Source organism: Pleuronectes platessa, chromosome 6, assembly GCF_947347685.1.
Source record: "Pleuronectes platessa chromosome 6, fPlePla1.1, whole genome shotgun sequence".
In the NCBI taxonomy this organism is placed as follows: Eukaryota; Metazoa; Chordata; class Actinopteri; order Pleuronectiformes; family Pleuronectidae; genus Pleuronectes; species Pleuronectes platessa.
Window position 1 is genome coordinate 5,257,253 of NC_070631.1, and position 24,506 is coordinate 5,281,758.

General features: G+C 43.9%; 2 protein-coding genes across 4 annotated transcripts; one reads left to right on the forward strand and one right to left on the reverse strand.

Annotated features, from left to right (window-relative positions):
* Window positions 1-407: 407 nt before the first annotated feature.
* tnfrsf9a (tumor necrosis factor receptor superfamily, member 9a) lies at window positions 408-4,920 on the forward strand. Its single transcript, XM_053425719.1, has 7 exons — window positions 408-845; window positions 1,424-1,543; window positions 1,637-1,774; window positions 2,344-2,416; window positions 2,504-2,607; window positions 2,705-2,872; window positions 2,993-4,920. The coding sequence occupies exons 1-7, from the start codon at window positions 695-697 to the stop codon at window positions 3,112-3,114; spliced, it is 876 nt and encodes a 291-aa protein (XP_053281694.1). The 5' UTR covers window positions 408-694; the 3' UTR covers window positions 3,115-4,920.
* Window positions 4,921-5,807: 887 nt separating this feature from the next.
* On the reverse strand, window positions 5,808-22,808 carry ccdc187 (coiled-coil domain containing 187). 3 transcript variants are annotated; one of them, XM_053425650.1, is made up of 13 exons: window positions 22,482-22,808; window positions 21,472-21,570; window positions 15,343-15,405; window positions 14,857-14,995; window positions 14,517-14,607; window positions 10,132-10,210; window positions 7,818-9,161; window positions 7,265-7,401; window positions 7,102-7,173; window positions 6,881-7,015; window positions 6,628-6,728; window positions 6,316-6,410; window positions 5,808-6,230 (listed from the first exon to the last, which is right to left on the reverse strand). In XM_053425650.1, the coding sequence occupies exons 2-13, from the start codon at window positions 21,518-21,520 to the stop codon at window positions 6,082-6,084; spliced, it is 2,454 nt and encodes an 817-aa protein (XP_053281625.1). In that variant the 5' UTR covers window positions 21,521-21,570; window positions 22,482-22,808; the 3' UTR covers window positions 5,808-6,081. The 3 variants fall into 3 exon arrangements, with proteins under 3 accessions (XP_053281625.1, XP_053281626.1, XP_053281628.1); XM_053425651.1 differs by lacking the exon at window positions 15,343-15,405; XM_053425653.1 differs by lacking the exon at window positions 7,818-9,161.
* Window positions 22,809-24,506: the final 1,698 nt, after the last annotated feature.

The following is a 24,506-nucleotide window of genomic DNA, read 5'->3' on the forward strand; positions in this document are numbered from 1 at the left end:
TAAATAGTAAGGGAACTGCACCAATACTTATTTTGATTTACACGTTTGTGGAAAGCTATGTTTGCCAGACACACTTTTGTGTTCTGCAGTGGTCTAAAAGGTTTAATCACTGTCACTCTCCTAAATCTGGACAAGTTGGAACAAGTGTAGCAGGAGCATGTGGCCGACAGCAGCAAGACCATGTTGTATTGTAAAGCTCTAAATAAGTACTTAATGGGGAAAACAGCTGTTTAAAGAAAACCTATGAGTTTAATATAGTTCAATAAAGATCCATTTGTGTAAGAATATCTCTCTCTCTCTCTCTCTCTCTTTCCGTCTCTCTCTCTCGCTCACTCTCTCTCTCTCTCTCTCGCTCGCTCGCTCTCTCTCTCTCTCTCGCTCGCTCTCAGACACGCCCCCCCTGGGGGATAAATGGAGGGTGAATAGAAAGCTCTGGGTTACTCATGTTTCTGATGAGCAGGCTACAGCACAGAGATAAGTTCTTTATGGGACATCACAGCCAAAAATATTTAGCTTAAGAATAATGTTAAGAAACTCGATGTATGTTTAGATTGAGAGTGCAGATTCAAAGGAACAGAAAACTAGGAGCCATAAATCAGAAGAAGAAAAAGAAGAAGCTACCTGGGAAAGTTCTTGGATTGACCTCCCTCACCATCTCCCTGAAGCGTGAGCAGCATCCTTGACTTCAGACGTGATGGCTGACATCAGAATGGCTGCGATCCTGCAGGTGATGGGTTTCTCTCTGCTCATGCAGGGATGTCTGAGCAGCGTTGGACACACAAACCCAGGCTGCATGAAATGGACCCCAAATGGAAAGAATTTCTGCTGTCATGCCTGTCATCCAGGTAGGTCATCGAGCTCTCCAGTTTTAAGACTCCACTGTAGATGTAGACCTAATGTATTTATAAGGTTTTCTGAGATAGCTGCTGTTTTAGTTGTGTTTAAAAGGTTTAAAAATAGGATAAGAACAACAAGAGAGAGTTCCTTTCTTCATAAAACCAGCTCTTATGAAATAATGTTCACAATATTCTCCTGTTATATTGTTGCATTGTATCTTCATTACTCCATGTATATCTTACAAGTTGTGTGTGTGTGTGTGTGTGATAATAATATATTCCAGTTCCTCTGTGGTGGTTTCCTGTCACCAAATGTAGTTTCTGTGGTTTTTCAACTAATACCACAACAAAGAGAGACGACATGGATGATGCAACTGATTGATAACAATCAGGAGCAGTGACTTTTTACAGTTTAGTTTAATTCAAATTAGGTGTTTTTGTTTTTAAAGCTTTCCTGTGCCTGTATCTCTAGTTCATCACCCTGTGTTACCAGACCTCTTCCATCATTGAAGGATCTAATCTCACTGAATACAATAATTTGACCTGTGTGTGTGTGTGTGTGTGTGTGTGTGTGTGTGTGTTTGCAGGAAACCACCTGGTCAAACCCTGTGGTCCGAATCTAGCAGATCTTTGCACCCCATGTGAGGCCGGCACATTCACAGCGGACCCTAGCAAATACAGTTGTGACCCGTGTACACAATGTGCAGGTATGTCAGTGTCACAAACACATTTTGTTCACACCTTACAATTTCCGAATCCAATATAAAACAATTGATTTGTCCACGTCTCTGTGCGTCCAGGGGCTCAGGTGTACAAGAAGATGTGCACCCCCACAAATGACACACAGTGCGGCTGTAAAAAAGGACTTCTTTGTGGTGATGGCAGCTGCTCCTTCTGTATCACTAAGTGTGACAAAGGGGAAGAGCCCACAAAGGATCGTAAGTAAAAACTACAGTTATTTTCATATATATATCATCATATATTGAATCTGGGATGGAGTTGTGAGGTGGATTGTTTGGATGTAGGTTTGGATGTGTTCCGATTCTCATGAGATGTGAAAGAGACGTGTATCTTGGACACTGGTGGGACTAGAAGAGGTGTTTTCAGTTTGTCCATCTGTCCGTCTCACTCTGCTGAACACGATATCTCAACATTGACCTGTTTAGATTTTCGTGGTCAAGGTCACCGTGACCTCACAAACACCTTTTCTTTACCTCGTGGACATGATATCTCCAGAACACCTTGAGGAAATCTTTTCACTGATATCAACAAATAAATATCAACTTGGACTCAAGGATTTAACTGATTAGAATTTGGTGGCCCAAAATAAAGGTCACATCTGGAAAAACAGTTATGCGTACAGAAACTGCACTGGTTGGCAGAGGCATTCAACTGCAGAGCGATATTCTTAGTCTTAACTCCTTTTTAGAGCATGGATTGCCTTATTTTTTATATATTTTAATGTGTTCAAACTAAATGAATAAAAGAATGGCGTCTGTCTCTACAGGTTCCTGCAGGCCGTGTCGAAATGGAACCTTCAACGACGAGGGCCATCAGATGTGTAAACCCTGGAAAACCAAGTGAGACATTTTTTTCTCTTTTGCTGTTGATTTACTGACAAACTGAATCCACCAAGCTCACTGGTATCTTTCTGTGTTTTTCCACAGGTGTCCAAATCCAGGTCAGTATATCGTGGACCAGGGAACTGCGACTTCTGACATCACGTGTGCCGACGTGGCCGTGAGTCCAGTGCACACACCCAGCCACCCAGGTGAGGCTCCACTCTGTTCTCCTCATGCAATCATTTTGAATCAGTTTTTTTTTATTTACTTGGAGATCAGCTGTAATGTCTTGCTGTTCTGTGTCAGGTACCACAGATCAGACATGGCCGCTGGTCATATCTGTTGGGACCAGTTTAGCTCTGACCAGCTTCATCATCATCATCATCCTCACTGTGACGATGAAACATGTCCAGAAAAGAAAGAAGACACAAAAGACAGTCCCCCCAGAGACTTTGATAATCCACACCCCCACAGGTAAACACTAGATTTAATTATCGACCACGAAGAAATGATTGTGTTGGTGCTACTTGAGTTATTGTGATTATACAGCATGTTTATCAAACAAAAATATATGTTTTTGTTTTGTTTCTTTAGATCATCCGCTGCCATTAAGAGTAGTGGCAGTAGAGTGCAGTTTTCACGAGGCCGAGCAGGAAGAAGGCGGCAGCTCAGAGGCGCTGGTGACCAAGGACTCTTCAGACCAGCTCCTCCCATGAAAAGGAGCGACCAGGCAAGAAGGACCCACTGGGAACACCTGTGAATTCCCATCAAGAACAAGGTGGGATCCTTCTCCTTGCTACTGCTGGGTTCGGAGGTGAACAACCCGGCTATCTTTAAAACCATCACTGCTACCTCAGCAGAGATCAAGTTCAAACATTTGCTCAATAATTAAACCAGGAAACAATTTACGACAGGAAGTGTACACATGGGAGGAAGGGGAATTCTGAGAGGTCGGTCGATTCATCATGTTCACTGTGTTTCCCCCGTCGGGCAAGATTGAAAGTTGAAGTGTTTCTGATATAATCGTGGAAAGTTTTTAATGTTTAGATTTAGACACCAGATAAAAGTTCAAACAAAACATAAAAAATCAAAAGAGCAAATAACCTAAGCAACTTTTTTTTATTACTTTCAAACAAAGCAGTCGGACTTTGTGAAATGAGTTTAAATGGATTGTATTACTGTTGTATTTAAGTGGGCAGGCGGTGAACGTACAGTGCAGGTGGGAGTTCTGATGCTGAGCCCACACATTCCATAACAGACGTGTGACTTCAGGGCTCAACCCACAGTTACTGTACCTCCTGTTTACTGCTGATTCTGTACATGTGTATGTCTGTTACATCATAGCAGCAGCAAGACGATGCTGTTGATGAAGATTTTAAGGGAGAGGTAGTTTTGTTGTATGTGGTCTGTTTTTTTTTTATTTTCTCAAATTGATTGGGACTTTATTTTGTGATAAACTGGGAAAATTATAAGAATAGAAGTCAGCAGGGAGGATTTCTCCACCAAGGGCCAATGGAATTTAGATATTTATGTGGATCTACAACAAATTCCACACCCTCATAAATATCAGTCCCTTAAAAAGGGGCCTTATTCTATCCAGAACCAACTCTCAGTCTTAAAGATGGTGTAAAAGTAATCCTGCTCCCTCCTTCTGATTCGTCAATGCGTTCTTTCCTTACCCATAATGCATCCTTCTACCAAGTTTCATGGAAATCTGTCTAACAGTTTCTGTGCATTCCTTATCTGGAGGTGATGACCTTCACATTGAAGGAACGAGGAACTACAGAAAGTCCATTAGAGGGAGTTTCAGCTTATTGTGAATAAGTAATCCTCATTCATGTAAAGCACCGGGGAGTCCACAGTATGCAAATCAGCCCAGCTCGTAATGCATGAGTCCTTTGTTTTAAGTCCAGCTGTTCACTCAACAAGCTGGGACACGTCTCTTGTCCAATCGTTCACTCGGGATGTCCCAGGTGATGTCACGTGCTGCACACACAAGTTTGAGATTCCTTTGAAGTGAGTCATCCTCGTAATAACACACACGTATAGGGCAAACTAATTAGGGACTCATTCATTGAGATTGAGTTTCAATCGTCATGTTGAAACTTCCCACCCCCCACCCCTACCTTTTCTCTACTGAGCCAGAGCAGGCGTATATATCTATAATGGAAAAGTTGCGCAACACGCTGTCTGGGCTTGTGATGAACATCTACTCACAATGAGTCAGAGCCTGAGCAAAGCCACAACCTTTTAGAAGACCACAAGGATCTCAGGAGAACGTCACCAAGAGTCAACCAGCAAAACAACTGATGCACTTTATTTCACCCCCCCCCCCACCCCCCTGGAGTTAATGTTACGCACGGCTGTGAATTTATCTTTCTGCCTTGTCACGTTTTGTTTATATGACTTGTTTTTCTATTATATGCATTTTTTCGTAATTATCTATGAACACTGGTTTACACTGTGCTACATTTATGACATTGTACTTTTTTTTAAACAGCCAATAAAAATATTTTATTATTTGTTGTTGTACAGTTGCATTCATTGTGGTCCACTACACAAAGTGGTGCATTTCATTTGTAAAGAATAAAAAACAGAAATAAAAATAAACTAGTGTTCTAAATGTGGGAATAAAATGAACATTATACAAACAAAACCAACTACAGAGCTGTTGTGTGTGTAAAAGTCGAATCCTTCTCGTGTCCTGCAGGTCTGGACTGAAAAATCCATCTAAGAAAATATACAAACCATGCTTTGGATACTGTACCAATTCATCTAAGCCTAAAGTACCAGAAACACGTTTTTTTTGGGAGGTTTAAATGCATCTCTTGACCTCAGGGGTGTGATCGTGTGACCTGGTGTCAGTGTAAAGAATCCGTCACCTGATAACAAGCGGTCGGATATGTGGGGAAACCAGGGTCATCTTGAAAATCTCCAAAATAGCTGATAACCTTAGAGCTTAGATTACTTTGCTGAATACATAATGACCCCAAAGATCGAACATCCGTCCTCACAAGTTGGGTTATATTTACATTTGGATATCACAATGCACCGTGACAAAGTGATGACGGGTGTAACGTGTGTGTTTCCCTATTTAAATAATTAATTAATAAGTTCATCTGATTGTCGTAGTGCTTCTGCAGACGCAGCAGGAGTCTGGTCAAACTGCTCTGAAACCAAGATGACAGGCGCTCACCCGAACCCCCCCCCCCCCCCCCCCAACTGATGGTGATGAAGTTACCTCTCATTCGACCTTGGTTATTTCCTCAGTGTCTTTCTTGTGGAAAATGAATCATGTACATGTTGCTGCCCTTTAAACACATATAAACAAAGACATTTGTCACACAAAGACACACAAAGACATTTTGGATGACGACAAAACATTCACAAATAAAAGGATACAAATATATCATTGTTATACTGTTTAAATTAAACACGCAACACTGATGAATTCAAACAATACTTCAATAAGCCTCAGTTTTCCCTTTGATAATCGTGAAGGCATGAGTCCAAAGTGTTGTCACTGACTTTTCTTAAAAGTCACTTATTTGTTCCACTGGTCTAAAGTGCTTGTGGGAGTGGCCAGTAAACTCTTTTAACCTCAAAGTGATAAGATCGTGAGAACGGATATTTAGTGCTGTGAGATATATTTTCACTCCATCAGTCCGACACTGTGCTGGACATCACTGCTGCTTGCAGTTTTCCTTCTTCTCTTTTGGTTTCGAGTGCGTTGATTTCTCGGGCTGCCGCTTTGTGGGGGGGATGAACGCCGGCTCCACGAGGAAGCCGTTTAAGCCAGAATGCGGCACAGGAAGTGACTGACACGCCGGACCTGTCGCGGGGGGGGGAAAGGATTGTGAGTATCCAGCTGTTGATTGAACATTCTCATGTCAAGTGACTCTGATCCTGATAAGTACCAGTTTGTTCCACAGGGAGGCGCTCCGTGTCCTGCCTCCGGGCCTGGAAGGTCGGGTCCAGCTCCTCTGCGATGTTTCTGATCTGCTGGGCCGGTCTGTGGACGCAGCAGTAACACGTCAGCACACACTATCAGGTTTATACAAACCAGTGCAGTGACTGGTCTGATTGTTTAGTCTGTGGGTGCAGATTTAAAACACTGCACTTCCTTGGGACTTTAACGTCACACATGCCAAGTGTGAATCTGATAAAATGAACGATTGTGGAGATATGTGTGCGACATGTAGATTGTGTTTTTATCTAAGAACAATTACAGTAAAGTGGAGCTGGGACTGGGACTGGGCGGCTGGTTCTCCGGGCAGCAGTCCTCTGTGGGGGAAGGAAGTCCCTCTGAGTCCAGTCTCTCTCGCTGGACCTGGGATACAGAGCACAAAGGAGTCTTGACTCATTCCATCGACTTCTTTTACAATGAAAACACAACTTCTGACAGAGATTACAGCAACACAAGGTACAAGTAAAGTGGATCTTTCATAAGACGTGCATGACAATCAGATGTCAAACCTTTACCTGTCTCTCTCTGGCCGTTCGTCTATCATGGTGACTGATCATCGCTCTGTGCTCACGCCACGACCCCGGCCCCTCGAGCTCTCGCGATCGGCGCTTTGATTTGATTTCCTGCTTCTGCATAAAACGTGCGATTTCCTACAACACAGCAAAGCGTCATTCCACAGGTTCACGTTAAACACGAGAGACGTGGATGCAGCAGACGTGTCGGATCACAATCGTACCTCGTCCTGCGCCACTTGTGCCACCCTGAAGTCTCCCTGTGGGTGCGGACCACGTGGGGGGGGTTGGGAGCTCTGTGAGAACAAGACGATTAATGTCAGACAAACAGATTGAATCATCTATCCTTCCTCCTTTGCTCGTAAATCCCAGCGAGTCATGACGAACCCTTGGATCACTGATCCTCCTCAGCAGCTTGTCCTCTTCATCCTGCAGCTTGCGGGCGAGCTCTTCATCCCTCAGGACCTGATGCAATTCCCCAAGGTTCAGGCTTGTCTCACTCGGGTCTGGTATCAGTGACACACCTGAGGGCCGGGTTACACAACATCAGAGATCAACTATCCAAATCCAAACCCCAAAATAATATAAAACCATCAGCGGTGAGTCATCCCAGTGAATTGAACATTTGAGTCACACACCGATAAGTGAAGATAACAGCGTGTAAAGACATGTTTCTCAACTGGAAAGAGATTCCTGAGTATTTATCCTGTCACTAAATCAAGACTGATGATGAAGATGAAGGTGAAGATGAAAGCACACACTGAAGATTATCTCAGGGTTGGAGGAAAAATCAAAAGATATGCACAAGGCAAACGTCCCACTTCAGTGAAGAGACCCCAAATCACCACTAGAGACACATTTTGTCCAGATCAGAGGCTGATTGAGGTGAAACGAGAGGAACACAGAAAGGAAGCTTCCCTCAGGCAGATCCGGGTGTTACCTTCTGCCTCGGGCCTTGACCTATCCATGGAGGAGGCCCCGGTGCTGCTGAGGCTTAGGCTCCGCTGTGGAGCTCGTCGAGGGGGCCACTCCGCCCTCCCCTCCACCTCCCGCACCTCCTCCGAGCTTAACCTTCGTTCTGTGGTCTTGTGCCGAGGCCGGCGTTCACTCGTTGACCTCTTGACCCGGGAATCATTTGAATTCCTCCCCCTCGCCTCTTCATCAGTGTTTCTGTGCTCGCTCCACCTTCTACTGCCTCGGATTTCCCCGCTCGCGAGATTGGATTCTCGGCTGCTGATCTCATTAACCTCTCCACCACGCTCCCCGGGGTCACAGCACCCGTCCGGCTCTTCTCTGTGATCTCTCCCGCTGTTCTCCCGGTGTGACGATACCCTCCTCTTCCTGATGTCTCCATGGAAACTGTGCCTGGTGGTGGCCGCCCTCTGGAAGTCTCTGTGATGTGGTCGGGAGCTGCAGCAGGAGACCTCGCTCCCCTGAAGCACCTGGCTGTCTCGGCTTTGAGGCCCTATTTGAAGAGGCACCCCGCGGGCCCCCACCGTCACAGCCACACCCCTCTCCCTGAGGACCTGGCCGAGCATCTCCCAGACCTGTCCGCTTTCATCCGGCTGCCTGCTCGAGTTCCTGGTGTCCTCCTGAAAGTGGACACGTCTGTCTGGGTTGTCCCTTTGACTCCAGGTCCTCGATAGGTCTCGGCTGCTGTGTCTACTCCTGTCGGGTAACCTGACAGATTCACTGCGGCTGCATCGCCTTTCTCTCCCCTCCACCGACCCGGAGTCTCGATCCTGATCCCCGCTCCTCTGCCATCGCTCATAATCCTCTCTGTGGCTCCTCTCCTGCTGCCGACTCCCATGCCTCCTCTTCTCTCTGTCGTAACACTCATTGTCATAATAATCCCCTTCCCCTCTCTCCTCGGTCCAGCCTCTGAAGCTGCTGCGCGAGTTAAGACTTCTGTAGTTTCTCTCTTGTGGATAACGTGAAGCGGCCCGGTGTTGAGGGGGGGCTGTGTTTAGTCTTCTATTGGGTCTCTGGGACCAGTCAGAGAGCTGAGCAGAGAAAACTGTGTCAGATTCCTCGGAGTCCTCGCTCAAAGCCTCTCTCAACTCTTCCCTGATCGGCCTAATGGAATCTGTGTGTCCTTGATTTGACCCTGAAGTTGTGCTTTCCCGAGCTACTGGTCCCCTGTGGGAGGCAGCCCCAGTCCCAGTTAGGTCTGAATGGTTGGTAGAATACTGCCACCTCGTGGTGGAAGATGAGCACTGCTCCCCTCCTTGGCTGCTGAGTGTGTGCTGGTGTGTGGCCGGCAGAGCAGAGTCACCGGCGCTGTCTTTAGTAAAGCCAAAACATGCAAACACAAAAGCAGGGAGGGTGGGTGAGGAGGTCAGGGGGGGGCGGGGAGCCATTAGACAAGTGCAGTTAATGACGATGTAACATTTAGCAGTAAAAACAGTGTATAATAAATATAAATGTTTAAAACACAACTCAGGCATTCAGATAAATGGAGAAAATAACAGACAACATGTTATATGCATGCAGCACATCATGGAGATGACGACATCATGCTACAGCTACTTAGGGGATGTTTTTGTTCATGCTGTTGTTATATGTGTGAAGATTATATCTGCAAATACAACAGTAGTCAAAAGTAGCAGTCAATTAAAGCTTTGTTAGAGAGAAAGTGAGGCAGTAAAAACAAATAATCAACTCATACAACACACATATTTTTGCGCTGCCACTGTTTTTAGACCAGCGAGGAGGAAGTGATTTCCAGATGTGTAGCCAGAGCTGTAAAATGTCAGTTAGGCTGGAAAGTCCCAAAAGATAAAACAAACACGTGCACCATGTGCAGGACTTCGGTTTCGAGCAATGTAAAATTATTAAATGTTGTGTTTTATTAAATTCATTTAGTTGTGTAACTTTGTATTCAGCTAGGACGACCAGACTAGATAATAACTTCATTATCTGTATGTATTTGTTTTTCAAAGGGTTTAAACCTGAGCCAGGCCAAACAGCAGCGATAGCATCACTTCAATACACAGTTATTTAAAAATACCTGTTTAAATATGTAATACAAGTTTTATTAACTAAACTGGGATGAGATTGTTAATCGGTTTCGGCCAATATGCAAATTCCAGGTATCAGAAAGGGAAAAATGGAATTGGAACATCTGTAATTCCGGTGTGAAAAAACAAAATGTTTACATATACAAATATTGTAAATAACTGTTCATGTTGGGTTGCCACATTAACACAAAGGCAATAAAACACTCGTTGAAATGTGGACCCTTGAGTCTGTACCTTCTCCGCGGCCCTCCTGCCCTCTGCTCCTCGCTCGGATCCTCTGCTCCTCCTCGTCCTGCATTCGTTTAGCTATTTCCTGTGGAGACAGGGCAGAGCTGATTGCTTCTTCAGGTAGTAAATCACAATGAGTGACCACATAGGAAATCAGGTTGAACTGAGATCACAGTGAGATGGAGCTGTTCTGTCAAAGAGGAAAATAAACAGAGATATATGACCGATCATTCAAGAGCACGAGGGAAACTGCATTTAAATCAAACTGTAAATTCACAACCACACAATCCTGAAATTCATCATGATATCTCGTTGACGTTTTTACAAAAGTCTGTTCACAGTGAAGAGCTCATCCATTGGTTAACCTGGAGCAGACACGTTTAGCAGTTTCCAACCAGCAGATGGCAGCATGACACACTGAGTGAAACCGAAAGCCACTGCACAGGAGCCAGTGACTCATTAAAGTGGAACCGTCTTTCGGAAACTTCTAAACATTTTAGCCACCGCATGGTTTCGCTTCTCTTCATTCTACCTGGTGAAGAAGAGAGAAACGCTCTTATAGTCACGGCTTTGATTCATTTCTTCTGATCCCAAACCTTTGATTGGAACAACAACACAAACTCCAGCCCTGGACTCAGGACCAGGAACATGCCAACAGAGGCCGGTCACCAGGACTGTTTCTCCTGAAGTAACACCTTGTCACTGAGGAATGCCTGCTCCCACCAGAGCTGTGATGTGCGTCTGTTCCCTGAGCCCCCCCCCCCCCCCCCCCCCTACACCATGTCCCTGTGCCACTTTTCTAAGAAAGGCCAGGACTAATAATGTTCTCTACAAATCAGCAAATATGAAATCTCTCTCTGAACACGGCATTTGCAGCATAAATCAAAACTAAAAGCCAACGCAGCTCCTTCTGCTTTTCGCAATCAGGGCATGTTGCACGTCGGCCACTTTGCCAGCATCAGCGGATAATTAGCAGCTTGCCGTGGCAGGTTAGGAGCGGCGTGCCATGGGGATCTGGCATTTAAACCTGCACAGCCTCACGCCTTCTGTTCCTCTAATTAAAGGCACGATCTGCAGGGAGGCAAATATTTAATCAACACCTCTGATCAGCCAGTCATTAAGAAGGTAAGTTAATGGGAGCGCTGATAGTTCATCATTTGCTCTTAACACCAACACTCGTAAAAAAAAAAGGGAATGATGAGAACCTCACATGAAGAGATATATTCAGGAACCTTGTGATGCGTTAGGTGTCACGAGTCTTAACGCAGCAGGTAAATGAGGCTTCATCTTTAAACTCAGTGTAGACGCCCCGTGTTGGTTTCAAACCCAAACCAGTTTGATGGTGATGGATGAACCCCCCAGCCTCTCGGACCTCACATCCTCCAAACAAGGAGCTTTTATGAGCCCGTCCACGGTAGCCCCCCCCCCCCGACAGAGGAAACTGCAGGGTGAAGGAAAATATTATGCTGGAGCAGCCTTGTGACGCACTGGGCCAGCTGGGGAGTTACAAAGCTCAGCTCCTCACTTCTACTGGGGGGCAGTCAGAGGCTGGTTTGTGAAGCAACTGAAGTGAGGGAAATGCACATGTGCACTGCAAGAAATGTACAGGGACTTAAAAATAAAGGGGGGGGGGGGGGGGGGTTGGGCTTCTGTGTGGACAACAGGGGAGAAGAGATTGATGGGAACCATCTGGTTTCCCTGTTGTGTTTGCGTTGCAAGACGAATCGGTTCTGTAAACATTAACACAAATTTTAAAGAAACCCGCAATATAGGATAAGTTATATTTGGAAAACATACACGTCATTATATCACTTTTAGCAATCTGCTATAATCATCATACTAATATTCACACACAGTGATAACAGGCTGATGTGGAGCAGGTGTCAAGTGTTTACTCTTTAAAGGTTCATCAATTCATCTGCATTAGTTTATCACTGTCGGGGGGGATTTCCTACTTCCAGTGTCTTTAATGTACAGATGCAAATGAGTGTTGATGGGTGTGATCTGTTTGTGGGCAGGTGATCCGTCACGGGGACACAACCTGTTGTGGGTCATAAAGAGGCGGCCATATTAAAATAAGGCCGTTTCACAGGCAGTTAGAAAGTCCTTGTAGGAGCTTTAAATCAAACTCATTTATCAAGTCTCCTGATTAAACTCTGCACTTAGAGTTTAACGCCTCACGTCTCCTGCTCAAAGTGCATCGTTAAGGTTTTACACATGTTGATTATTCACATCGGGCTCCACACCAGTGAGTCCCGTGTGAGGTCGTCCATGAGGCCGAGGGTCCACGACGACAAACCGCCTCAGAAACTGCTTCAGCCACCCCCCCCCCCCCCCCCCCCGGTTTGTGAAGCTGACAAGTTGTGTGTCTGTTCAACAGCTGACTTTGCTCATAGAGTTGCATCAGAGACTCAGAGCAGCACTTTGCCGCAACACGCTGTTCACCACAGACTCCGATGAAGCATATGATCCCCCCCCCCCCCCCTTGCTGGTAACAGGCTGATAATTAAAATATGCACGATTATGTCCTGAGTGCATTTGCAGCATCGTGTCATTAATCTGCCTTCGCACGCTCCCATTTTCTCTGCCTTGCGCACCGAGTAACAAACTTTCTACAGACGTCGGATAATCCATTACACACATTCCTGCTGCATGAATCAACACAGTAATGAGTTGAAAACTAGGTTTTCATGGATTAAACCAACGGATGTAGTAACTGGAAAACAAAATACATCAATGCCACTTGCTTCTTCTGGAATGGGGAGGAACTGATCAACTACAACTAACATGGGTGAGTATCAGATACTTAAAAGTCACTTTGGTGTCATCCCTGTTTCTTTCTCATGACGGCATTCTGCTAAATTTGGATTTGTTCACTCAGTGTCCGGCTCGGCTCCGGTTACTGACAGCAACACGACACCGGGGGAGGATTTGTTCTCCTTCCAGGAGCAAATCCCTCAAAATATTTCTCTTTACAAACTTTTGTCTGAGTCTTGTTATTACTTGAGCCAACAGGGTTAGACCTGTAAATATGGAAATGATCAAATGAGCGACTGGTAGGAGAACGCTGACTTTCAAAACTTCTCTACATCACTGGAGCATAGAACCAAAAAAGGGTTTGAACATAAAGCTACTTATTTCTTTCTTTTCTTTTCGTTAACCTCTCAGAGATTAATTCCTGGACATGTTTAGGGGACTGATATTTATGAGTGTATGCAAACTGGTGCAGATCCACATAAAAAAATCGGGATCTAGTGAATTTAAATGTGGTTTCATGAGGGGGGGGGGGGGGACTGTTTGGCCTTTGCAGAGTTTATTGATCGTATCAAACGATGTCTTGCTTGATGGCTCACTATGAATTTCCTCTCGTAGTCTAAAAATATGCCTGGATAATGTTCTGTGTGTTAAATGTGGTTACCCTCTGAGCCAATAGAAGATAGTATGCAGGGGTATGGGGGGGGGGGGGGGGGGGGGGGTGTTAGCTGACAAGCCTCTTTTCTATCCATACAAAGATTTGGATTGTTGTGTAATGAAAAAGATAGTGCAATAAATGTTGTTTTTGAACTATTCAGGTACGGGCTGATCAGCAGCTTGTGTCCAAAGAGGAGAATCCAGAAAACTTCATCAGATATCTTCACGCATCATTGAAACCTCCTTTTTGTGAGCCTGCTCTCGGTTTGCCAAGTATGAGCGAACAGGACCATGTGTGTACTCAGAGACACACAGAGCTTCATGCACACACTGATGGCTGCAGATTTCCAAAATCAAAAAAGATTTATAGGACTTAGTGCAGATCCAGATGATGTCAGAGGATTCAGGATGCGTCTGAGCATTTTAAATCAACAACTCCTGCAACACATATGTCCGACACGTGTGTTCACTGAAGAACGGCTGTGACTCAGAGATTCTCTGTCAATATAAATGTTGACACAATAAGTTGCATGACAATTATCAGTCTTATCATAATTCTGATTTTGGACAACAGGGTCTGGGAGTTTTTCCGGAGTTTGCCTTTCACATAAGAAGAAGCAGCAGGAGATGCTCCAGCCAGACAACAGACGAGGGCTGGTGCAACATGCAGGAGGGAGGACTGATGTGAATTCTGCTGCAGGGATCAAGTGATTCTGTTTACAGCACATCCACACTGGTGTTGACCCTTTATCACCAAAAGCTCTAGAATCTTTCCAAATTGACATATTCGTCGTATACTTATATTGCATCTTTCTTTTTTAGTTTTGCATCCACAAGCTTCCAGACAACATCCTGCTGTGTTCTTACGTGGGCTCATAGGGACATTATCAGGAGTTATTACTGAGGGGTGACACAGCCCCTCTGGATGATTCCTATAGTATCTGTGTATGTCTGAAAGCAGCTATAGTGTCTGGACTCACCTCATCATCCTGTTCTCTTCTGTGGGCCTCCTCAGCACAGCGCTGGAGCTCCTCCTGAATGACACGGGCGTACTCCAGGTCCTGCTCCTCTCTACAGGGCAGTAAGGGTCAGAAGGAAGAGCCTCGTTATTGTTCTTAATTACATGATGACACACATGCTTATAGCAGAACTGAAGCATTTAATCCTTTCAATTAAAAACATCATATCTCTGTAAACATGCTGTCAACTCTCCAAAGGACACTAAAGCCCCATAGATATGTAACATCAGTGGTGTATGAGTTGTGCAGCAGCTTTGTGAGTTGTGTGACAGTGGGAGGAGCTGCAGGAGGAGGGACCCACAGTTGTCTGGACGCCTGTCGGAGGTCGGCGCTCTGCTGGGCTCGCTGATCCTCCTCCTCATCCTGAAGCCTCTTGGCCACACGGATGTCATTCTGCACCAGCTGGTTCTTCTGGATGTTGGTGGTGTAGTACTGCTCGACTAATGGGGGGGGGGGGGGGCAGAGACAAAAAGCAGAGGTTACGCAAATATAACATGTGTGGCAATAAAGGAGCGATCAGGATTATAGGACTGGTCCGACCAGAGAACTTTTAAAGTGTCCAATAAGCAGAGAGGGATCCTTCACATGCGGCTAGTTCTGAGGTTTCTATGTTTTTATGGTTTCTTTATTTTTTCCTCACACTAGAGACTGTGAATATGGGCTGTACAAATACAATTTGATTGATTGATTGATATTGTAAATCTGGTCCCACAACACAGAAGGAGGCGACTCAGTGACACAGATGTTCACTCCACAGACACACACAGCAGCTTAACGTTGTACTTACTCTCCTGCTCCTGCAGGTTGTGTGCCAACGCTCCATCCTCCAGAACGGCAAAGCACTGGCACACTGAAACCACAGGACACAGGAGCAGCAGTTCAGTGACCAAGTCAAATAAGTGTGGAGGGAGGATACAAGCGTTTAATAAAGTGAGCAGAACAGAAGATGAACGGTTCTTTAAAGCTCCGTATAGAACCAGAGCCGGTTCTTCAGATGGTGTGAAAACAGAAACTCTTTGTAGAGCAGTTCTGTCTAAAAGGAAACAGTAAGATGAGTCCTGTGTGTGTTGATTACTGTTTATACAACACATACAATGACTGGGAGCTTTAAAACAAACCAGCTGCTGCTCTGGTATGAATCCACTAAACACTGGCATCAACATACTTCTCAAAGCTCATCACCTCTAACCAGCACAAACTGGTTTCTGATTCAAAACCACTGGTTTGTCGACCCAGGTCTTTCTGGTGCCAAAATAAATTTAAATGCAGATTTGATCACAAACAGTTATTTATCCTCTGGGTGTGTTTCAGGTTATTTTAAGACGGTTAAATCATCATTCTGATCATTCTGACTTTATCAACTATAAACTGATTTCCACGCTTCCACTTTTTAATTTAATTTCACTCAGGTTTCCGACAGCCACTCAGTGAGCGTTGTCAATGATCCTGATGAAGACGGATGCTACTGCTGTTAGTGTCTTTGTTGTCTTTGTCTTTAACAAGATGCACCAGCGTTCCAGAGCAACACACAAGTGGCCACAAAACTAACCATCTTCCCAAAGTCGCTGAATTCAGTAGATACAACAAGTCAATTTGATTATAACAAAACAATCATTTGATTTAAGACAGAGTGTTTAAATATATAAACACGACAGTATGAAAATAAATTGTTGAAAAGGTATTTGAAGGAGGAGGCAGGTATTTCACCCTTGTGCTCTCTCTCACTTCCAAATGAACATGCAAAGTTGAGGAGCCACCGCCTGCCACCATTCACACTGGGAAGTGCAGTTGGCACAAATGTATGCAGAGTGAATCCAGAGGCTTTGACAGAGATCTATCCGTACACCAGATCCGTCTGCTCCTCCGTATCCAGTCATTCTGTCTTTCCTCTCCCAATGATCCCACCGTCTGCCCAGCTGCTGCATGTGGTCGTGGAACATATCGGTTTCATGTCACTAACCGTCTGAGCCTCGTCCTCGTTTGTCAGAAAGCTGACAAAGACAGCGACTCAAACATAAACACAAGGCAACGATTATGGAATCATCCAAAGAAAGAATTCCCCAAAAGTGTGAAGTCAAACAAAGAGATTCAGTATAAATCCTCCGGGGCAGAATGTGGTGAACCCACAGTTTATATTAGTCTCTCCGGTGGATTTAATAGCTGCAGCGTCTTGTGGACTGTTTCTCTCATCTCCAAACAAGCCGAGTGTTTACAGTCGTCCTAGAGGAGCCTCACTCCACGTCTGTGTGTTTTACAGGATGTCAAACAAACTGAAAAGTCAGTGGAGAGAAAACAAACAAGGACGGACAGCGGCACCGGGGCCCAGCTGTGGTTCTCCACTTCCTGGATTCCTGCACTGAGAACAGACAAAACCTCTTCTCTCTCTCTCACTCTCTCACATTCTCTCCATCAGGGAGCCCTGGACGGCTGTCCTCGTCCACAGTGCTGCTGTCAAACACCGAGAGAAGGAGAGAAAAGCCTCCATGTCTGAGCCCAATTCAAAACACCTGTCCGACTGATCCCCGCTCTGAGCCGGGTCCGAGTCACATCTGTGGACACGAGCTCCGTGTTCACATCCATGTGCCAAATGCTCGGGATACTGGAGTTTCCAGTTTTTACGAGCTGACACACAGAAATAACAAACGTGATTTAAAATAGCCCGTTAAAGTTCTTACACCAGCTGGAGAAAACTCGGACGCATTTCAAGCTGCTGTGCTGGGACACCTTGAGCTACTTCACATGCTTGAGACATAAATAAGAGTTAATCCTATATAATACTGGGAATCAATTACATCCAACACTACTGTTCTACTCTATATAGACTATTTATATACCAAGGATATAAATAGGAAGGAATAAAAGTAAACACCATTATGAGCTTAGTAAAGACAGAATTAGATGTACCTAATAAAGCCGCCACTTTATTTTACATTCATTTATTTAAACTGTATATAAACGATAGAGCCTGACAGATTTATTGGTCAATTTAAGCTTTTCTCAGTCATATTAGTATCTGTGTTTATGTTTGCTGACATGTGGCGATATGAGAACTTGTGCTTATTTTCTATACATTTCATTGTTTTTGAGATTTGTAATAAAGTTTATGGTTAAACTGCAAAATATCAAGTCTCAGTTATATACCTTTGGGTTTGGTAAACATCCAAACACAGTAAATCCAAAATAGGACTCTACCATATTCCTTCTCAGTTTGTTTTCTTCAGATTTGACAACAAGCCCACAAACAAAGAATCCTTGAGATCAGGAGACGAGCAAAGACGCTGGAAGTTCACTTACTAGTGGCAGGAGGAGCACTGGGAGGTGTCATGGAGGCTGAGGAGGAGTGGGAAGCCTCGAGGTTCATTATCAGAGGAGAAAGCATCGACCTCAGAGCCAACAGAGGAGTTGTGTCTATATGAAAACACGTTTACTTCTGTGATAAGTAACTAAAGAACTTAGCATTTCTTGATCCCTATCTCGTCTCTTTTTTCACCTCCTCTGTTTCATCACTGGTGAACCCTACATGAACCACGAGAGCCGGCTCTGAACAATGCAACGTTAAATTTACAGAATGGATCCAGAGTTGATGTGTAACCGGTCAAACTGAGGATGTCTCGTCTTTGTCCTGCTCTGTAAACACGTCTGAGAACAACGTGACATGACTCTGTCTCTCAGACTCACTTCTCCAAATCCTCCAAATGGAGAAGAAACTAAAAAAGAAGAAGCTTCCTGCAGAGAAGAAGTCAGCGGGTTTATTTCAGTGTCCTGGGCTCAACAGTCAAAGTTCAATGAAATCCCCTCAAGGCCGTTGAAAGGTTCCATTTACACCAGTAATGACCCCATAAGTCCCCCCCAGTCCAGAGTCGACCCAGACCGAGACAGACATGCATTACAACTTACACCTGTTGTGGAGCTTAAGAGACAATCCGCTAACTGGATCCCCCCCCGGCCCGTATGCCTCCAGTCTGTCAGTGAGGAGGGATTAAGTCAAATCGTGAGGTTTAAAGCCTAAAGGACAAATTCACGGCTCAAAACACGAAACCACTCTAAAGTCCGTTTGAGAGGAGAAGTGGTGAAAAATGACAAGTCTCCTCTGTTTGAAGGAGAGAGAGAGTGTGTGTGTTTGTGTGTGTGTGTGTGGGTGGGTGTGTCTGCATTGTGGGTTAACTCGTTTTTCCAACCTCCTTTAAACTATGGTTACCTTACATTTCTTGGGGAGGGACAAGGAGTCTGTGCTGTTCTGACTGCTGAACAGGTTTGAAAGAGGGCGTGAGGCCGACTCACTGAAAACAGAGCGAGTCCAGACTCAGTGTTGTTGTTTCATAACCGAACAGAAAGTCAGACTTTAAGCTGCTTAATAAGGACACAGAGAAAGATCCTGTGTGTCTGTCCTAAGAGGATAGTGAAGGTCCAGGAATTGGATGAGGCATTTGAGGAACTGGTAAAGCTAAAGTGCAATGTGTGTGTGTGTGTGTGTGTGTGTGTGTGTGTGTGTGTGTGTGTGTGTGTGTGTGTGAGGGGTGGGGGGGTAAGACTTTCTATGAAAGAGTGAAAAAGCAACAAGAACCAGTAGATCAAATCTCAGAATATTAGCATCCACCCGCTCCCAGTATGTAAAGCACAGTGGTTCCCAGCAGTGCGTGCGGACCTGCTCTGGAGAGAAGGGGATATTACAAAGCAGGAAACCGTGACCTGAGTGACCTCGGAGGCTAAACTGCAAAAACAAAGTGGATTTAACTGCCTCTGCTCCCTCGTTGTTGTTGTTGGTTTAAATCTATATGTGACTATTCCTCTTATTTCGGGTGATGTAACTTTGGAAAAACTCCCACCAACATTATACAAACTGACCTCCAATCAGCTAAAATACAAATTACGCAGCGTGAGGGAGCCGACAGAGACGTTTCTTCTGTTTCACTTCCAGTCGGAGAGCAGCGGTGGCCAGTGCCTCCCGAACAAAGAAACTGGCAAAAGGAGAAAATGACAAGGGGTCTATTTTCAGCCAAAACTCCCTCACCGACCGCCCACGCGCTCTTTCTCTCTCCCTCTCTCCTCCTCCTCCTCCTCCTCCTCCTCTCCTCTGCTTTTAGTTTCAACTGTAAAGTTTCTCTCCATCCTCCAGCTCCCTGTGCCGCATTGGAAACTAGGTGGACTGGGCCGGGCCGCTTGTGAACTGGACTGTGTTGCCAAGGAGAACAAAGAGAGGTGAGGGGCAATGGGACACTGGGTCAGTTGGTGAGGGTGAGATTGGGAACGAGGGAAAGAGGAGGGAGAGGAGGGGGGGGGGCGGGGGAATTCCTCTGGGAGCTGCATTCCCTCGGAACATCAGGCTATATCAGGAGCAACCAGAGGAGGGACAAAACAGGAACTGATAAGAGGGGTGAAGTGAAAACAAAGAAAGTCGACTTGGCCCGGGGGGGGAATGGATTCATAAACACAGACTACTGCCCGTTATGGAAACAACCCCCAGACCCCTCGACAACACACTTTGACAAACGTGACACATGAAAGTACAACAACGAGTGAATAGATGACCACACATCTGATTCACACGCAGCGATTGTCTCAATGAGGCAGTTTTTCCAGCTGGTGTCACCGTCTTTGTTTGTGCACAGCGTCCTGCTCAATAAAGCATGGAAATGCAAAGCTGCACACTGCTGCGCCCCTTTGTGTGTGTGTGTGTGTGTGTGTGGAAACAAGAGTGGAGTGCTGAATTATCTCCCCTGATAAAAGACCCAGAGACCTATTTCCATCCCGTTCATTAGCGGGGACATGCTGAGGACTGAGTCAACCGTCCTCAGCCGGGCCCCAGCTGACACATTCCTACCTGCGAGTGGTTTCAGGGACGAACGAGCACATTAAACTGATTTAAAGCTGCAGTTTAACAACAATAAGACAAAACTGTGTCTGAATATAATTCACCAGAAGGGTTTTGCAGCAGTTTTTTTGGTCCCCTCGCTGAAAGATTATCTCTAGAAGGTATTTACATCGCAAGTCAGACTGTTTCTATCTTGACTTATGTCGCGCTGCAGGTTTCCATCTGGAGTTGTTGCACTTTCTTCTGCCAGACATCACGGATCATAAACATCCGTCTCCTTCCTCGCTCTTATCTGCAGCTGGTACACCAGACCTGTCTGTGATGAGGAACATCTCCGTGCAGCTGGAGGAGCTGGAGCTCGACCGATACGGATTTATTTGGACCCGATGCCAGTATAAAGAGTCAAAAATGTATAATTTACTCATAAATATACTTTTTCTGTTTAAATGGCAACAGTTACAGTTTAATCTAACTTTACAAATAACTAAAAATAGGAATAAAACGCAAATAGAACCAAATATATGGATTTTTTTTCAAATATAAGTCAAATGTAAATATAAATACACATATTTTCCTAAGGTTTTCATATCGGCAGGTATAAGCGCTGCTACCGATCCGTCTGTGGAAGTTTCATATCGGCCGATTTCATTGGCAAAGTGATTCTATCCGTCGACCTCCAGACTGATCCTGAGTCAGCTGCATTTAGTCAAAACAGGAGCTGTATCAAGCCGCTTCTTATCAGAGCTGAACACTGAAGAATGGAAGTCAAGCACAAACACACAAGGTCAAAAGTAGAGCGGCCATCTGGTGCCAATGTCAGTTGTTCATAACACAAAAATAAGAGATGGGAAGTTGCTCTTGAGTGTGCGGCTAACATCTCTGTGTTTAGTATCGTCTGTGCTGAAACACTGACTCCCCACTGGCTCCATGTCTGTGGTTCAGTGACTGAACCTGACCTCTGACCTTCCTGTGCAGGGACTAAAATACCGCCACAACATTTTGTTCCCCCAGAACAGAGCGTTGACAGTGGGACACACATTTCACACAAGCTGTGGGATGCATGGTGAAACTCTCCAGATTCAGGAGCCGGCCCCACGCTCTTACCTTCTTGGACGCGTGGGAGGTTGGACTGGTCGATCTCCAGCTCTGCCATCGCTGTCCCAGTGCTGTCACTGCCTCATGGTGGAGCTGATACACAAGAGCCTGAGAAGAGACAGGAAGTTAATATGAAGCAAAATGAAGAAGGACAAAAAACCACAGAGACACACAAAGAGACATTAAGTGAGAAGAGCAGGGAGACAAAACAATAACAAGTTGTTCTGTGTGAAATCATCAGACTATCAGATTAATGATTTGCTCATGGCAGAAATACACAATTGAATGTGTCCGGATCCTAATTAAAGGAGTTCAGAAAGTTGGAACTTTTTATGTAACTTTATTTGTCATATCTCCTTAAATATAGCTCACAGAGAAATAGTTCTCATATCGTGTTTAACATAAGATTGCACTGCAAAAATAACTACATTTTAAGTTAGCTCATAACTCTCTCCACCTCTCCTCTCCCCCCACACTGAGTCTGGTTCTGCCAGAGGTCTCTAATGGTTTGTATGGTTCCTCTGTAATTGTGTAAAGTCTCGACCTCATTACGCAAAGTGCAGAGAGAGAAAGTTGTGATTTGGCACAATACAAACAAAACGGCAGAAAGTTTGTCATTTTAGAGTCACTACTGAGATATCGATCATATTTTATACGAATAAAATTTATTATCATGATTGTTTCGTATTATTATTATTATCAATCTCCTGTCAATTTTGTCTTTATAACTTCTTTGGACACATCTTGCAGCTCTACTACTGATCGTGAAGTGTCTTTGAGTTAGTTAAATGTTAGTTAGCTTGTTATTGACACAAATAAATAAAACCTTTGGGTTAAAACAATATAAAACTTCATATACTAAACAAACAAAATATTAAAAAGTTCGATTCCTACATTAAAGTGTCAGAAAGTCTCTAGTGTCAGACCCAGTGACATTAACAACAACAAGCTGCATTAACACATAAACTATAAATACATTAAATCACTTAGAGTTAAATCAACACTGTTTTCAAACCTACCTGTTCAGCTGCCCACGCACTGCACTGTGGTGTTATATGCACCCACACGGACACACACACACATATACAGACACACACAGACACACAACAGACTATTCAACAGGCGTCCGTCTGTGTTGTCTTCCTCAGTCTCACTTTCCCTCTTCCTCCTCCTCTTCCTCTCTCTCTCTCTCTGAGTCGGATCCCTCTCAAACAAACGTCTCGGTCTTTTCCTCTCGTCTGAACTTTGAGTTCGAGTCTCTGCTGAGAAACAAAAAGATCTGCAGGCGGACGGAAGCCGGGAGGGACAAACTTCATCCGTCTGACGGCTCCTGTTCCCCAGCTGCTGCCTTCACGGTCCCCCGGGAATCTCACAACCGTCCTGCTGGTAGAAACACACCGTGAATACAGTTTATACAGTTTCCATGTGCCCCCTTGGAAAGGAGATGATAATAATAATAATAATAATAATAATAATAATACACTTTATATGTTATACAAGTATAACAATTTTTTCTTTTTTTTCTTTAATATATTATGTTTAATATTGGGTTTGTATAATTATATTCCACTCATCATCAATTGGTTATTTTCTGTTTATGACATTTCCTTTGTTGGGATGATTAAAGTTGATATATTTATCTATATGTTCGTGAACAAATAAAGTATTTAAAAAGATTTCAATATCTGTGCCGTAATTCTTCTTAAATCATCATTGAATGAATGACAAAGTCCAAGATCCTCAGGAAAAAAGATGAGTAGATAAATACATAGATATATAGATAAATAGATAAATAGATAAAAAGATACATAGATATAATAAAATAAGTGGCAATTTGTCCAACAGTTACTGAACGCAGCATCTTACCGGTCAGAAGTTCCAGTTGCTCAGATGATGATGAATTTTCCAAACTAACACATTTAAGTTAAAATCTGTATATATTATAATAAGAATTGAGTAAATCAAGAGGGGAGAGATTATTAAAACTGTTTGAATGTGAGAACTGATGAAGCTGAAACTTTCTGATAAACTCAGATGAGAAGAAAAGGTTCATAAATAATAAGAAAAGTATATTTTCTCTCAGAGATGTCAGTGCTGCTGTCAGTGACCGTCTGTTGTCGTTGAGCTGCAGATGTTGATGATTTGTTCTCTGTCAGACTGAAGACGAGATAAAGATGAAGCAGGAACAATGAGAATTTGTTACAGGATCATTTTGCACGTGTTACTTTGGGTTTTAAACGTAATGTTGCCCCCTGCTGGCTGGAAATGACGAGTGACTGATTACAGTTGGAAAGTTAATGTGTAACTTTGGGTTTTATGGCTGTCACGAGGTTGATAGAATCTATAAGTCACATATTTTAAGTGATGAACTCTGAATAAGTTAGTGTAATAGAATCATGACTGGTGTGTATTGCTTATCAAGCTGGTTCACATAGAAACTGTTGATTTCATAAATGGAAAAGTCACGTTGCTATTGCACATATTATGTAAGATGGAAATTATTGCCCCATTATAATATAGTTGTATATACTGGTGAGGATAGAGAATCTCTGTGGGTCAGTGTGGCTTCAATATTTGTAGAAAGTCAAATATCTTCCGAACATTTTACTTTTGTGCAAAGTTCTCTTTCTGTTTTCCATGTTTTCTTGATGAAGGAATAGAATCAGCCAAATTAATTTTTTTACTTATGTGTTGTTGCTTTGGAAGATTTAGTTAATCTGCTTAAACCTAATTAATTGTCTTATAAATAATTGATTAAACGTGTTTAATTCATGTTTTTGAAAGTTTGCACTTACTTAAGTATATTAAACAGATAAAATGATCTATTCTAGTTTTAACCAACAGCTGCAGTTTTGTTTTCATGTAAAAAAAAAATGTATTGTGAAACACTTGGAGAACACAATGTATTTTATGTTTTAAACCTCCCACCAGCTGAGATCCATTCAGACCAAGCAACACTTCGGGCTGAGATGTGCAACAAGACAATGGTGGTGATAAGTTAAAGCTGCAGGAATCTAAACAGAACTTTTTCTCACATTTATGAC

Excerpts from the sequence above, each read along its gene's own strand:
- tnfrsf9a (XM_053425719.1), top strand. The coding sequence starts at position 695 with ATGGCTGACATCAGAATGGCTGCGATCCTGCAGGTGATGGGTTTCTCT. Across the intron at positions 846-1,423 it reads CTGTCATGCCTGTCATCCAG|GAAACCACCTGGTCAAACCC; the intron begins GTAGGTCATCGA and ends GTGTGTTTGCAG. Across the intron at positions 2,873-2,992 it reads GATAATCCACACCCCCACAG|ATCATCCGCTGCCATTAAGA; the intron begins GTAAACACTAGA and ends TTGTTTCTTTAG.
- ccdc187 (XM_053425650.1), bottom strand. The coding sequence starts at position 21,520 with ATGGCAGAGCTGGAGATCGACCAGTCCAACCTCCCACGCGTCCAAGAA. Across the intron at positions 10,211-14,516 it reads GAAGAGAACAGGATGATGAG|GAAATAGCTAAACGAATGCA; the intron begins GTGAGTCCAGAC and ends CTGTCTCCACAG. Across the intron at positions 7,016-7,101 it reads CACAAGTGGCGCAGGACGAG|GAAATCGCACGTTTTATGCA; the intron begins GTACGATTGTGA and ends GCTGTGTTGTAG.